This window comes from Chaetodon auriga, chromosome 7, assembly GCF_051107435.1.
Source record: "Chaetodon auriga isolate fChaAug3 chromosome 7, fChaAug3.hap1, whole genome shotgun sequence".
In the NCBI taxonomy this organism is placed as follows: domain Eukaryota; kingdom Metazoa; phylum Chordata; class Actinopteri; order Chaetodontiformes; family Chaetodontidae; genus Chaetodon; species Chaetodon auriga.
Window position 1 is genome coordinate 5,471,869 of NC_135080.1, and position 14,480 is coordinate 5,486,348.

General features: G+C 42.3%; 1 protein-coding gene across 1 annotated transcript in view; it reads left to right on the top strand.

Annotated features, from left to right (window-relative positions):
- The window catches only part of LOC143323482 (protocadherin-16-like), a 78,535-nt gene that overhangs the window by 50,178 nt on the left and 13,877 nt on the right, over positions 1 to 14,480 (top strand). Inside the window, exons 3-9 of the mRNA XM_076735349.1 lie at positions 8,494 to 8,682; positions 9,372 to 9,603; positions 9,709 to 9,945; positions 10,361 to 11,389; positions 12,333 to 12,520; positions 12,616 to 12,712; positions 13,242 to 13,399. Coding sequence (XP_076591464.1) covers positions 8,494 to 8,682; positions 9,372 to 9,603; positions 9,709 to 9,945; positions 10,361 to 11,389; positions 12,333 to 12,520; positions 12,616 to 12,712; positions 13,242 to 13,399 — 2,130 coding nt within the window. The remainder of the gene's footprint in view (positions 1 to 8,493; positions 8,683 to 9,371; positions 9,604 to 9,708; positions 9,946 to 10,360; positions 11,390 to 12,332; positions 12,521 to 12,615; positions 12,713 to 13,241; positions 13,400 to 14,480) is intronic.

Below are 14,480 nucleotides of genomic sequence, written 5' to 3' on the forward strand. Positions count from 1 at the left end.
ATATTGAAGACTCTACATTTCTTATGTTGTTAGATTCAGTCAGACTCTTACTATTGCAACAACAATAGGGGTGTACCAGCAAGACGGTGTCTAGCCATATAGCACTATACTGTGAAAAGCTCTTGGCAAATTCTTAGTCCTGCTATTATGTTGCAGCATTTATAATCTTGAAAGAATAACTGTAATTCAGTGATAGTAATAGAACAGTAATTGTCCAAAGTAAACAAATGAATCAAATTTGGTGAGTGAGAAGTATAAATGGGCGAATTTACTGAAAAAGCCTTTTTTTTTTTGGATGTGGACAAAATCTTTGGTAGCATAAAAAAAAATGTTAGGATTCTGGCATGATGTTCTTAGACTGCATGTTATAACACATTAAATTCAACACACTGACCTTTTACTCACTTCAGACACAGGAACCCTGTCATGATGTTTTGACTGACTTTTTTCCAGCGGTGTAGTAGTTATGGTGAGTGATGTGTGAGAGGAAAGGAAAGAGACAGAAACTTTATCCTGTCCTGTGTCTGCACTTTAGCACTGAGTGTCATTATATCCCTGTCTTCTATATTACCTCTCCTCTGTTCCCCTGCCAGATATGTGGACCTTACACCATACTAACCTGCTGCCCTTAACCCAGGTCCTCCACATTTATGTCAGTGCACTACACAGAGAGAGATGAAAAGCTGCTGTTCATGGAACCATTGTTGATTTAGAAATCAATACTTCTTTGTCTCCCCGTGTCAGAAAGTAGTTTCCTTTATGCCCTAAAAGAGCTGAGACTATCCCATTCTGAGAAACTAGGGCAGTAGAACCTGCTGGGGCCATAAGCTTGGCAAAATGTTGCTCTCCTGCTACAGACATTTCCAAAGGCAGCCAAAAGTTACTTACACTGGGCAACCTAATCATGTTGAGACTATAATTCTGGAAGATTTATTGTAAAATATTATCTGTTTTCATGTTTATCCTTCAGCACATGTGTAATGGATTTTATTAGTGTTCATCTACAGTTCTAGTCTGGTCAAATCATTAGCCCTGCAAGGACAGTTGGAACTCATTTCTATGGCGAAAGGACAATTCTGGATGATATGATTTGGCAACTATCACATAACTGTATATTTTTGGAGAAATCAGTGGGATTAAGATGGTTACTGACCTTGACAGTTATATGGTGTTTCACAGGGATACCCCAATACAGCAGATGTATTTTAATGGACATCTGGACAGAGAAAGTACTTGACAAATCTGGAATAAATTGTTCAAGTCATGCAGGGTTACTGAGGGAGGTTTTGTGAATTTGAATTGCAAATAATGAATACAATTCTACATAGCTGTTTGTTCTGTAATTAGAAATATGTCGCTGAGCCAGTGCCAGTGTAATGTTGCCGGGGCTTTCACAACAGAAATTATGCAAAGGATAATTGAGAGCTGATGTAAAATTTTCATTCAAAGGCGTCGCGCTTGAATAGCTGTATTTGAGTGTTTCCTGTGAATAGAAGTTATTTGGCTGGCCACACACAAAGATTTGCTCCCAACCAAAAGGATTTTTTCCAAAACCAGTGGGGTTGAAGACTACCATGGAAAAAAAAAATCCTTGGATTAGTTCTTAAATTAATTCATCCATCCCTTCAACACTTGAGTGTTCATGTGACCTATGTGCTCTTTCGTCTTGCGCTACCTCAAGGTTAACATCTCGCTTTTTCTAAAACTGGCACATGATAAGGTGTGACAGAAACTGTTGGCTGGATTTCAATTAAATTCACTGTGGATGTTATTTGTCCCCAGAGGGTGAATCCTTATGTTTCTGACCACTCCCTGACCTTCCCTGCAACATCACTATCAAGCCATTTCCATTTGTAGACAAGGAATATCAAAATCTATCACACAGATTGCCTTGACAGAGACATAATCGAGTTGTGGCCTTTCTCTAGTACCACAAACATTTCATTATAACCACAAATTACATTCTTGTAGAGCCTCAACTTATTGGAAAAATTTCATTTCCAAAGTCAAACTAGCATGTAGCTGATAGTGAGTCACTTTGCAGTGCAAGCAGCCCCTGCTCCTTTACCCAGTGTAAAGGAGCAAAGCTATGCATTTTTAATGAGCTGTTGTTCTATACAAGTACTAAAATTAGCTAAGTAAAATAGCACAGAAATGGTTAAATAGCAACCCCCTTCAAAAAAGTGCCTTTTATTAAATTATATTCATGTCACATGTACCTTTGACAGCTAATTATAGCGTAGCATAGCATAGTCTTTCAGCCAGGTATCGACTCTGGGTTTCTCTCTATGCTATGTAGGCTTCTCTGTACATGAGCTGAGGACCACAACAAGGCATCTGGGATGATTCTTGAACATCCTTCATTCTGTTTTCTGAAATTTCATTACTTTTTTATCACACTTAGACAAAACAGCCAGACATCACAGGCCACAGTTTGGCAGTATTTAATGTCACAATTTCGTAGACCTTACACATGTCTTAAACTATGCAGTGAAGATTTCAGCTTTTTGTCTCCTGAGTAACCACCAAAATCTTTCACACATGGTTGGTTGGACTCCAGACAATACTGTCTGTGCGGCAAATGTTTGGAGTTCAGATATATTCATCAACAGTGTGTGGGCTTCTTCCTGGGCTGGTGTGGTCTCTGTCTGGGTCTTTCGTGTGGTGGTGGACATGTCACAAAGTCTCTGTCTTGCCTATCTGCTACTTTAGTGAGTAGTGAAAGAGGCCTTTAGGAGGTCTCCGCCTCGCTCTCCTCATCTGCGCTCTCCTCAGAAGTGATGCCAGGACAATACAGGGAGAGGAGTGTGCAAGGCTTCACACCAGCTGTGCAAGCTCAAAGCAACTCTTCGTCCAGATTTCTGCAACTCGCCTACTCGTTTGATTTCTTTGAGCCCACACTTTCCTCTTTGCCTTTACTGTCTTCTAATGATCTCCATGTCACTCCATCAATCTATCACATGCTACATCTCATTACTCTTGCAGGAGTCCTGCTATTACAGGCTTAATTGACCATGTCTGTGAGACTGAAACTGAAATTATGTTTGATATTGATTATCTGCCATTATTGAATTAATATCTGGAAAGTTTCAACTTTCTGGGACATGACCTGGCTGATATTGCTGTAAATCTCTGGTCAGGTTGACATAATTTGTGGTATTACTGGAGTTTAAGCTTCCTATCATAAAGAAGACAGCTAAAATCTCTCTTGGTGGTGGAATACTCAGTTCCCTCACCTTTTGTCTCCAGTCTCCACAGTTTCGTAAGTCAGGTCCTCTGTATTCTAGATCCCTAGGGATGAAAACTTGTCTCTCTTCAACATCTATACTGATCTCTGTAACTTAAAGGTGCAATGTGTAAGATATGGCCAAAGAAATTACATCATCAGCAGAATGTGATGAAGTAACAGCTCAAGACATCTATGTACTGTGTTGTAGACATGTCTGCTGAAGTTAGCATGCTAACCAGCTAGCCCCAGCCTGTCCTGTCTCATAACACCACTTTGTACTTTGTTTCAGCTGTGTTTGTGAGGAGTGAGTTTGCTACGTTTCACAAGCTCTCTTAGCTTTTTTCAGTCTAACAAATGAGCACAATAAACCCAAAAAATGTCAAGAAAGGAAATATTCTTACATCTGTTTTCCTTATTAAGCAGAAAAACACAACTGTAGACCTTCTGAACACTCGACAGAAACAAAATGAAGCTCACCAAAACCATCTTGTCTTTCCGGTGTTACACCAATCAACAACCTGGTTTGGTTGTTCGACTTAGATGTGAAAATACTTTGGCTCTAGGTGCTGCTTTTCCACACTGGTGATGATTGGCCTTCCACTCATTGCTCTGATATTAATCCTGTCCTGTCCCCACCTGCTGTGTCTTCGTCGTCCCTGGAGTCAGAGTCCTGGTCCGAGTCACTGTAAATCACCTCTGCACTATTTTCCCTGCCGTCAAACTGGCCTCCTTCGGTCTCTGAGGTTGTGTTCAGTCCGGATCTGTCCTTGGTCACTGTGAGGCTGCTGAGCCTGGTTCTGTTGCCCGTGCTGTAAATACCGACAATCCCCTGGTGCTCCAAGCTCTTGGGTATTTACATTCCTGTCAATAGAACCACTAGTTGCATGGTTACCAGAGCTAACAAGCTAACAGCAGCTAGTAGCCACAACCAAGATGGCTACAGCAAAGAGTATAGTGAGCAGCAGTAAGCGGTTACTCTGTGATATGCAGCCCGCTATTTGTTTGGAGTTTGACAGTCGGCTAATGCTTCCACATTGTACCTTTAAGCACTTCTTTAAAGCTATCTCAGTCGCATGGCCAATGTGTACATAGGAGTGCTTCAAGTACCAGCACTTTTCAAATAAGATAAAAGCAGGCTCAGTCATAAAGTTGATCTCAAGTGATTTAGAAATGTCATCCTGTATTTTCTCAACATCTCTTTATGCCACAGAGTTTAATTTGGGCCACAGTAGCCGCTGCTTCATACTCATCTGTGCTTGGTTTGTTTGCAAAGAGTTTGCGGTGAATACAAAGAAGATTTTGGTGTAATCGGAGTGCAGAATTAACTTGGTCTCGCTCGTTTGCTCCACAGGCATCACAAGACTGTGATGAGCAATGATTTTATCCCCAGTGTTTGTACGCTTGTGTCTTTGCTTACGCATCGAAGGTACACTGAAAGGACATGTGCATGCAGAGTTTGATTGATGTGTGTGATAATTTCCAGTTGGCAAACATTTACATGTGCACTCCGTCATTTGTGGCCTATTTGGATTGGCAGAGGTGCAGTCCTGATTGGCTGCTTTCACTGAGGACTACGGGAGACAGATTTGTTTGACTGGGCATTCTAAAATACGGGGAGCATGATTAAAAACTACATCGCCTTCATTTCACCCCTTGTTGGCCTCAATGGTTTCGGCTCTACATCATTAGTTTGCTCATAGGTTTTTGCACTATTTCTTTCCACAGTGGAGCTTTTTTGCATGTCTGCACAATGAAGATGGATAGAGGAGCAGTAGCTTGGGCAAATAAGGTCACGCTGACATACATGTGTTTGAATTATCCGCAAAAATTTAAGAACAAGAACTAGAAAGCCACACTGGTCAATCATATATTTGTATGAGAATTCTAATTGAACTTCTGGGAAATTCATCTCTAAAAATAGAAAGCACCCAAATCCTGAGCTTGTTCTTTTCCAGGCCTGGCTCTCTCTCAGACCACAGTGAGGACATTAGATGGGCCAGAACGCTTTGGAGCATCCAAAAACCTCAGGATCATTATTCCATTTGAACATATTATACATAAACATATAAAGGCATGTTCTCTCCTGTGAATCCTGTTCTCTTGATTGGACAGTCAGAAAGTCTCCTCTGGAAGGCTCCTGGAATCTGATGGGAGAACCACAAAGTGTCCCAGTTATCTTTGGATTCCCCCAGCTTGTTTTACTAAAGAGTCGGCCAAACGTTGCCTTTCCCCTGCTGATAAGACAGCTTCCATCATGCCTCACTCACACACACCGAGTGTAGGGAGAATACTGCTGGCTGCTGCTGATGATCTAAGATTACTCCTGCTTTTGAACTTTTAATCCAATAGAAATAGATGGTTTGTGCAATAACTATACATTGCAATGGAAAGCATAAAAAGTCAGTGGGAAACAGAAAGAGAGGCCCCTTGTGTCCATGTCAAGATGGATACGACAAAGTGGTGAGTGGTATTTTTCCTACTTGACTTCATACATGACTGGCACGTCTTAAATGACTTTCTTGGTTAAAAATACTTCCCTTTCCCCAAAATGTACAGTATGCCCATATAGAGGAAGTGTTGCAGTAACCGTAATGTACTCACTGCATGTGGGTGTGTAGTTAGACTTTGCTATTAAAAAGATTGGAGATACAACAAAGAACGTCTGAAAGGAAAATAAACAAGTGTACAACTGTGTTGTCAAAGTATTGAGATGAATGATAGATGACTTCTTGCTGTGACTGAACTGCAGCATTTGTCAACATCCCAAGCATGCTTCAATCTTTATTCAAGACCTTGTAAGAATTTTGTTTTGTCTGTGAAGATTTACCCTTGCTGTGTTGATTTATCCTGATCTTTGATGCTTGAGGACACATTTTATTAGGTTATCCTCATCTCTCGGGGTTCCTGGTTTGGGGTTTGGCTAATTGTCCTGCTCATTTTTGATTTGCATATGGCCCCATATGTCCTTTCATATGGGTGGCTAGCAAATTATAACCTCCTGAACAGACAAGTCTCTGTGTTCCACCAAGTTGACACTGATACGCTGCTATTAACTTAGAAATGAGAGTGGAATTGAACACTCTCTGCAGATTCCAAAATAGACTGATTGCCTCGGGCAGTCTACTTACAGTGGTTAGGATTTATGCAAATGTTAATGTGTGGTTTATAATCTTACAATACATTCCACACAAAAGTCATACATTTAACTCGTGGAGCATATTGTTCCCAGGATTTTCAAACCACATAGTATGGCTTAAAATATGCTCATCACTTTATTCAGTACATGGAGCACTGGGAGAAGTGTAATTATTAAAGCACTGGATCCTCCTCATGTAAATTAATTTCATGGCATACACATCATTCAATCCCCTGTCTCTTCTGAATTTGTTCTTAACAGAAAAGCGCAGTATCTCTACAGCACACACTGCACCACTGTACTTTGCTCATGTTTAAATTCCTTAAACTCACAGCGAACTCTGTGAATTGTGTGTTCAGCGTGAACACACCAGCAAGTTTTGCTGTCTATCATTATAGATTCATAGAGTGAAAAGAGCTCCAACTCCCACCCCACCAAAAGTAACTTTCATTTTCTTTTTTCATCTTTTTGCTTTCATTTTCATTTCAGTTTTCATATTACAAATATAAATGTAGGCCTTTTACATCTTACTTTTTACGAACTGTATGTGGGTGTACTGTGTAAAAAAAGTTTTTATGGATGCTTGTGGCTAAACTGGAAAGCAACAGGGAGTCTCCGCAAATAGGATATACATTCAGTGCCTGTCACGAATGGGCCGGTCGCAAGAGAGGAGATATTTTCCTCGATCTGCTGGGAGATGTTTGTGGAATATTTTCTTTTTCATTTTGTTCAAGACCCAGTTATTCCTAAAATGCTCCTTCAACTTTGCCTCCAGCTGACACTCATCATACAACTGTGAAGAAAACAAGCATATAAAGCTGTGGGTTGTTATGAATACCTTGTCCCTCTGCAAAATGATAAAATATTCCAGTGTGTTCAGTTTGCTGCAGCCTCCACGCGTTAAAAGATGGAGTAGCGTTCTTGTATTGCTCTTGGTTTCCCCTTTCCTCATGTGGTTTATTATTCTTCTCTTTGGCTTGTGTCCTTGCCAGCTTTACAACTCCCTCACTCCTGCACCCCACTCACCCTCTGTCAGGAGTTACAGTCAAGAGTGTGGGGCATGCTCTCTGCTGAGTTCCCCGTCTGCCATCTGCTCAGGAAAGAGACGGAGCCTGAATTATTGCAGCCAAACCTTCATCACCTCAAATGAATGATTTCCATCTACTCACACTCACATCAATGCCATCTTTAAAAAAGTCAGCTTTTGATGATAAGCATGACCTGCCTTATTTTTCTTGGCAATGTTCCTGTTTTACACAGAGGAGGCTCCCTGCTGCTGAGTGTTGAAGCACCACAGCATGAATTGAGCTACTATTTTCTTCCAATTAGTGTTTTCCTAAAAAGATTCATCTATAAAGGATGTAAGGAAGGAGAATTCTAATCAACTTGTGAGGTTTAACCCTACTGTAATCTCTCACAAAGTGCGATCCAAAGCCAACACTTGCAAACAATTATACTGCTGGTACCCAGGGGCCTGATCTGATTGGTCTATTTGCCTTGTGCTGTCTTAGGAGATCCTGTAGTAATTGAGTCGGCTCCCTGGCTGATGGCTTGTGAGCTGCTTTTATAGCTCCAGCGGTTCCAGCCCTCTGTAGATGTGCGGCATTATTAAAACCAGACCACAAGTGGGACATTACATTAGGGTATAATATGCTGCACTGAAGCATACTGTGTGGTATCCCACTGTTCCCCAGCAGCCCCGGTCACTGTCCTTTGTAGACAGACGCCACTCCTGTAGCAGGCAGTTTTCCCTGCTGGCAGCCCTCCCAGAGCCTGTAGAAGTCATTCTCCTTCCCGCCACCCTCCTTCATTCCCTCAGAGCTCCTTTCTGCCAAAGGGCCTGTTTGGCTCATGCACTGGCTCAGATAAACAACAACGATCGGGTCCAAAGATGCTTTCAAATGGCACCTGGTATGGGGCTCTTGTTTCAATTTGTGGATTGCCATCACTCTTACATCCCTCTAATAGAATTTAGATTTGATCTGCTGTGGCTTTAGAGTACTATTATTAATGAGTATGGAAACTGCTGAGTTTATCCAGTAAGATATTTCCCTTCCAACTTAATAAATTTAAATTTTAATGCACAATGTTGGAATGTTTAACCAATAGCATGTTTTCTTCTCTGTAGGTGACTGCGACAGATGCAGACGGCGGCTCCTTTGGCTCCATTACCTACTCCCTTGGTTCTGGCATCAACAGTGCTGTTCCTTCTCGGTTCACCATTGGCAAGGAGACCGGCCAGATCTGCACTAGTGCTGCGCTAGACAGAGATCAAGGGCCGGCCAGCTTCGACTTTACTGTTACTGCAGTGGATGGGGTGAGCCACCGCATTTTGAAATCATGCTTAATATGAATCCATTGAGCCACAGAGTAATCCTATAAACACAGCAGCCGTGCTTTTCATATGGACAGGAGAGCAAAGACATGGCCAACTGTGCAGAAAAACTTTGATTTGAGAAGCCAAGTAAAAAATAAAAGCTTGAATGGCTCTCCGTGGCAGGCTTACTCAAAAGTTAGCATATCCTGTTCACTTTATGCCAAATAATACTCAAAAAATAAAAGGTTTAAAATGAAAGAAAATTACTACAGCCATGTTAAAGCAATCAGATGGAGAAATGCTTCAACTGTCAGGCAGTAATATTTTAACAAGTTGGACTGCTGCCTCTCTCGTTTTTGCCACCTGGTCCAAATGAAAAGCCTACACTGTATTTTCTGCAAATGAAAAGCCTATGAAACAGATTGTTTGATTGCGGCAAGCCCTCGCACCCTCCACGGGTCATGACATCTTGCTCTCTCCCAAGGGAAACTATCAATCTGTAGCCCTGCATGAACCTGCTGGGACTATATTTTAGAGGCTACGCCATACATCGAAATTTTAATAGGGTTTACTGCTGGTTTTTACTTGCACCATTAACATGGCCTAAATCCTACTTTCAGGTGTGTTTTTTCTGTTCACGATTTAATGTGTGTGACGGTTTAACAAAAGAGCTTTTGTTTCCTCTGCAGGGTGGACTGAGCTCAGTTGCCTATGTGAAGGTAGATTTGGTCGACATTAATGATAACAGACCCGCCTTCTACCCAGTCAGCTATGCTGTCAGTCTAAGCACGCAGAGTGCCCCTGGGACATCTGTTGTAAGAGTGACGGCCTATGACCCAGACTCAGGCGAGAATGGCAGAATTACATACAAAACAGTACCTGGAGGGGCCTCCCCTTATTTTACTCTAAACAAAGACACAGGTTGGCACCAGCACTTTTCCAGTTCCTTATATCTTGCGTGATTTATAATGGTGCGTAATGTAGAAATAGCCTGTTTCAACCTTGTCTGCGGCTTTGTTTTTGTAGGTGTGATCTCCCTGTCTCGGTCTGTCTATGGAAAGGCCAACTCTGTCATTCCCATGGTAATCTCTGCACAGGATGGTGGTGGTCTGGTTGCCCTCATCAATGCCAGAGTCAACATAAGTGTGGTGGCAGGACTAGTGGCGCCGCCTGTGTTTGAACAGACTCAGTACTACTTTACTGTATCAGAAGACGTCTTGCGGGGGACAGTTGTAGGTATCGTCCAGGCCAGTAGTAAGACAGGTGGGGTCCACAAACACATGCTCTCTTTCTTTTGTTCTCCTCTTTGTCACTCACTCACTTACTTACTCACTTACTAACACCCAAATTTAAGACCCACAGCCAATATCAAACAATTCAATATACATTTATCTGTAACATGGATCTTGCTGAAATGAGATTCTTTTCTGTTCCCTGCACCACTTGTACAAATAGGCATTGGGCCACTATACACATCTAACTCTGAAATAACATCAATCAAAAATTCAATTTCACAACTATGTTTATATATTCATTTTTTGAGTTTTCAGAGCTCTGTTACAGTCAGGAAAACTGAAAAATGACATATTTCGAGTATACAGTTACTTGGTGCTTTTAGCGTAACCTCCTGGGCCCTGTTGATGTGTTGCTGGTTTTTGTCACCTTTCTCTCTCTCCAGGTACCTCCAAAGATATCTCCTACACCATCAGTTCTGGGGACCCTGTTGGATACTTTACAGTAGATCCTGATACTGGGACCCTAAGGACCAGTCTGCCCCTGGATCATGAAGCCCAGTCAGCTCTTGATTTGGAGGTGCAAGCCCGCAGTGGTAACCCCCCTGCCTTTGGCCAGACCCGTGTCCACATTACCATTGCAGACATCAACGATAACCCGCCTGTTTTCCTGCCCTCTTCCTCGGAATCGTTGCTGCTGCCAGAGCACACAGAAATGGGCACGGTGGTTTATCGGGTCCAAGCTGAGGACAGAGACTCTGGACTCAATGGACAACTCACCTTCGAGCTTTCTTCTCCAACTGGAATCCAGAGGACCTTCAGCATAGAGCGCAGCAGTGGAGAGGTTCGATTGGTAGGGAGCCTCAACTATGAGAGTGCCCCCCGTTATGACCTCCATGTGATTGCCAAGGATAGTGGAGTACCCCAGCTTAGTGCCACCTTCATGCTTGTGGTTCATGTCCAGGCAGAGAATGACCAGGGACCTGTGTTTGATACCCTCACCTACCGTGTAGAGCTAAAAGAAGGGACTCCGATAAACAAACGCTTCCTGCAGGTCAGGGCTCTCAACAGAGAAACGCCTGGCTCAGGTTACTTCAGTCCCCTGGCATACCACCTTCGTCCAGACGGAGATGCTGCTGGGTTTGGCATCATTGCGGACAGTGGCTGGTTGTTTGTGAAGAGTGCCCTAGATAGAGAAGTCAAGGACATGTATCTTCTAACAGTGCTGGCCAGCCAAGGTCATGGACAGTTGAAGAAGACGGGCAGTGCTACAGTGCGGATATCGGTGACTGATGAGAATGACAACTCTCCTCGACTCACACAGGAGAGGGTCTTCATGGCAGTGAGAGAAAACCTGCCTGCAGGAACAGGCTTTGGTCATGTGCTGGCCTCAGATCGAGACAGTGGGCCCAATGGACGCCTCAGCTACCGCTTCCTGCACCCTGACCGCCACTTCCAGATAAACTCCCACACAGGTTAATTGAAAATTTATTGTACTATGATTAATCACAGCAGCAGTCACAGCTGGTCTATTGGATGGGAGTGTTAAAATTGGGGTATCTTAATTTTACTTCATGAGGCAGAAAATCTGTATTTATGCAAAAACTGGCAAAACTGCAAATATAAAAAGTCTTTGGAGATGTTTAAGAGAGAGGTGCTTAAAGAACAGAGCAAGCTGCTGTTGACACAGGAGCTAGCACAAGAAAAGAAAGACTGCACTGTTGATGTTATTTGTTGGATTTTGGATTTCTTTTGGATTATGTGAAATACCCACCTCCAGAAGATACTGGAGCATACCTGGACCCCACATTCAGAATTCTTAGTTTTTATACACGTATTGTATTTTTCTGCACTTGAGCTGAAACTAAACTGAAATAGTCGAACAAATTATTTCTTTCTACATGTGCTCAAAGACACATCAATTTGAAAAACAAGCTGTCATGATTCCGCTAGAGACATTTTTTTATTATCTGTAATCAAAAATGGAAATAATTGATGAAAAAAACTCTATCAGTGTTTAGTCAACTCACTGAGTCATCTTTAAAAGATGAGAGACTACAGTCGCCTCTTCCCCACTGTCATTAATTAGTCAGATGATGGTGACAGCAGCACTAAGCGTCTTGCTGGGCTCTAATTGGCCTGCTGAGCCTGTTAGTCTGTGGGTGGAGACACAGACTCTGAATTGCGATCAGTTTCTGGCTGAGTTATGAGTCCCCACAGCATCTGCCAACCTTCCAAAATTCCTCTATTTGTGTGTGTGCGTGAGTGTGTGTCGTACATGTACACACTATGGATGTCTATTGCTTGTGTGTCATTGATCAAAGCCTGCTGGCTCTTAAGTCTCTCATCATTATTCTAGTGCTCTGGACTAGTGCTTCACCATAAAATTCCTCTCATCCACCCCCCTTCTCTCCCCAGGTGAGATCAGTACAAGGACTATTCTGGACAGAGAGCAGCAGTCAAGTTACCAGCTGGTGGTGGTGGTTCAAGATGGAGGCTCGCCTCCCCGCAGTGCCACAGGCACAGCCTTCATCACTGTCCTGGATGACAACGACAATGACCCCGCTTTCACACACAGCCAGTCAGCCAAAAACCTCATTATACAGGTGATATCAAAAGACCTGTTACACAGACAGGCAGAAAATGAAATGTCTTTCATATCTTTGTTGACACATAATAAATTCGGTTTTTTAATCCGTAGGTGACAGAAGGTCAGTCCTCTGGGGTTTTACTGTGCACACTGCAAGCCAAAGACCCTGATGAAGGAGAGAATGGCACTGTATTCTACTCTTTGTCAGGTAGAGTACCTGTTGGAATTAAAGAGAGTACTCATCATTGCAAAATGACTAGAGCTTTATTATATGGATGTAAATGTGCTACCTGAAGTGGTTTAAGAAACTGATACTACTCTATGAGGTGTCCTGATGATGGATGAAGGGAATAACGCATATCGGGACACCTTTAAGGGCAATCTGCCAACCAATCAGAAGAGAGTATTTTCCATGGCTGTGGTATAAACATATTATTGTAGGATTATTTTTGTTCTTTTATTTGTTTCTTTGGTTTATTTATTTTCCAGCTTTGTATTTTCACTATTTTAGTTAGCTTTTTTACTCTAAAACACATTGTAATGCTTTAGAAAAGTAATAGATAAATGGCATTGATCATTATCAGTATCCATGCATGTGAATACTGTAAACATATGACACTGTGGTTGAGTCGATTAGTCATAACAGCCACCGCTTTTGTCTGAACTTGATGCTGACAAAATGCTACAGCCCACATTCATTGTCTACAGTCAAAGTTTGGACCCGCTGTCTCTCACAGGTCCCAGGGCTGAGCGTTTCTCTTTGAACCCAAACACTGGAGAGCTGCGTTCATCATCCCCTCTCAGCCACTCGGAGCGGGCTGAGTACACTCTGACGGTGACAGCCACTGACAGAGGACTGCCCCCACGCAGCACCTCCTTCTCCCTCACCATTCAGGTCAGACTTTAATTGGAGCCCGGCCAGCACAAACACCCTCACTATTCACCTATTTAATATCAAAGAATAGACTCAGCGCTGAGAGGATCCATGTCTCTGGGCCCCTCAGACTAGCTGCAGACATGTCAGCCGCACTTCTGACAAGCTCCCCTCCCATCCCCTCCCTTTTCTTCCCCTGTGACTTTTCAAAAGGGAAATTTCTATCTGAAATGGAAAAGTGGGTCTGAATCAAATACTCCCAGCTGGCTTGTGATGAGGGCCAGCTGTAGACTGCTCTGATCAAGGTCATACTCAATGACTTCAACACTTTTTTAATACAGTAGCCCTTTTTGCAATGAGCGGCAGGGCTGCACACTCACGTAAAATACAGCATTGAAGGTAATTCCGTTAATATCTAATATAAAACAGAAAATGGACACAATGGAAGAACCCTGGAAGGAACATAGATTTATAAGTTCCAGGAAAATAGAGTTGCCATATAAACAGCACCAGTAAGTGCCAGTTCAGTTTTTCCTCCTTTCCAACAACAAAAAAAAAATAAGAAAAGTCATAATTATTGATTAATTGGATTAAACAGTACAATGTTGTTCTAGCCCACTGACACATCTCTGTAAGTTCCTTTAATCATCTTTTCAGACTGGTTTTCTAAATCCATCAATGATAGATGGGACTATACCAATTTATTTCTGGAGCACTCCTTTTCCATCTAATGTGGAACCAATTTACAGCTTGTCATGTCAGATTTCACAACAGTCACAGCATATTTTTTTGACTGCCTACTTACGGTGGGAACTGTGCTGTAGGGTGCAATACTGAGTATCTGTTGTTGAGTATCTCAGTAATGCTGAAGAAAATTTGGTCAACACAACCTCTCCCTTCCCCTTTACAGCTGTTTAAATTTTCTCAGGCCATACTCTCAAAGAAAAAATCAGTTTTATTAAAACAATGTGTCATGTGTTACTTGTGGTGCTCCTTTTATACAAAAGAAAAGTAATAATGTAGTCTTTGAAGACACTTGAACTGCTCATCAAAGGAAGTGTAAAGCTATACACAGTACAGAAATGTGTCCCAGTACTAAATT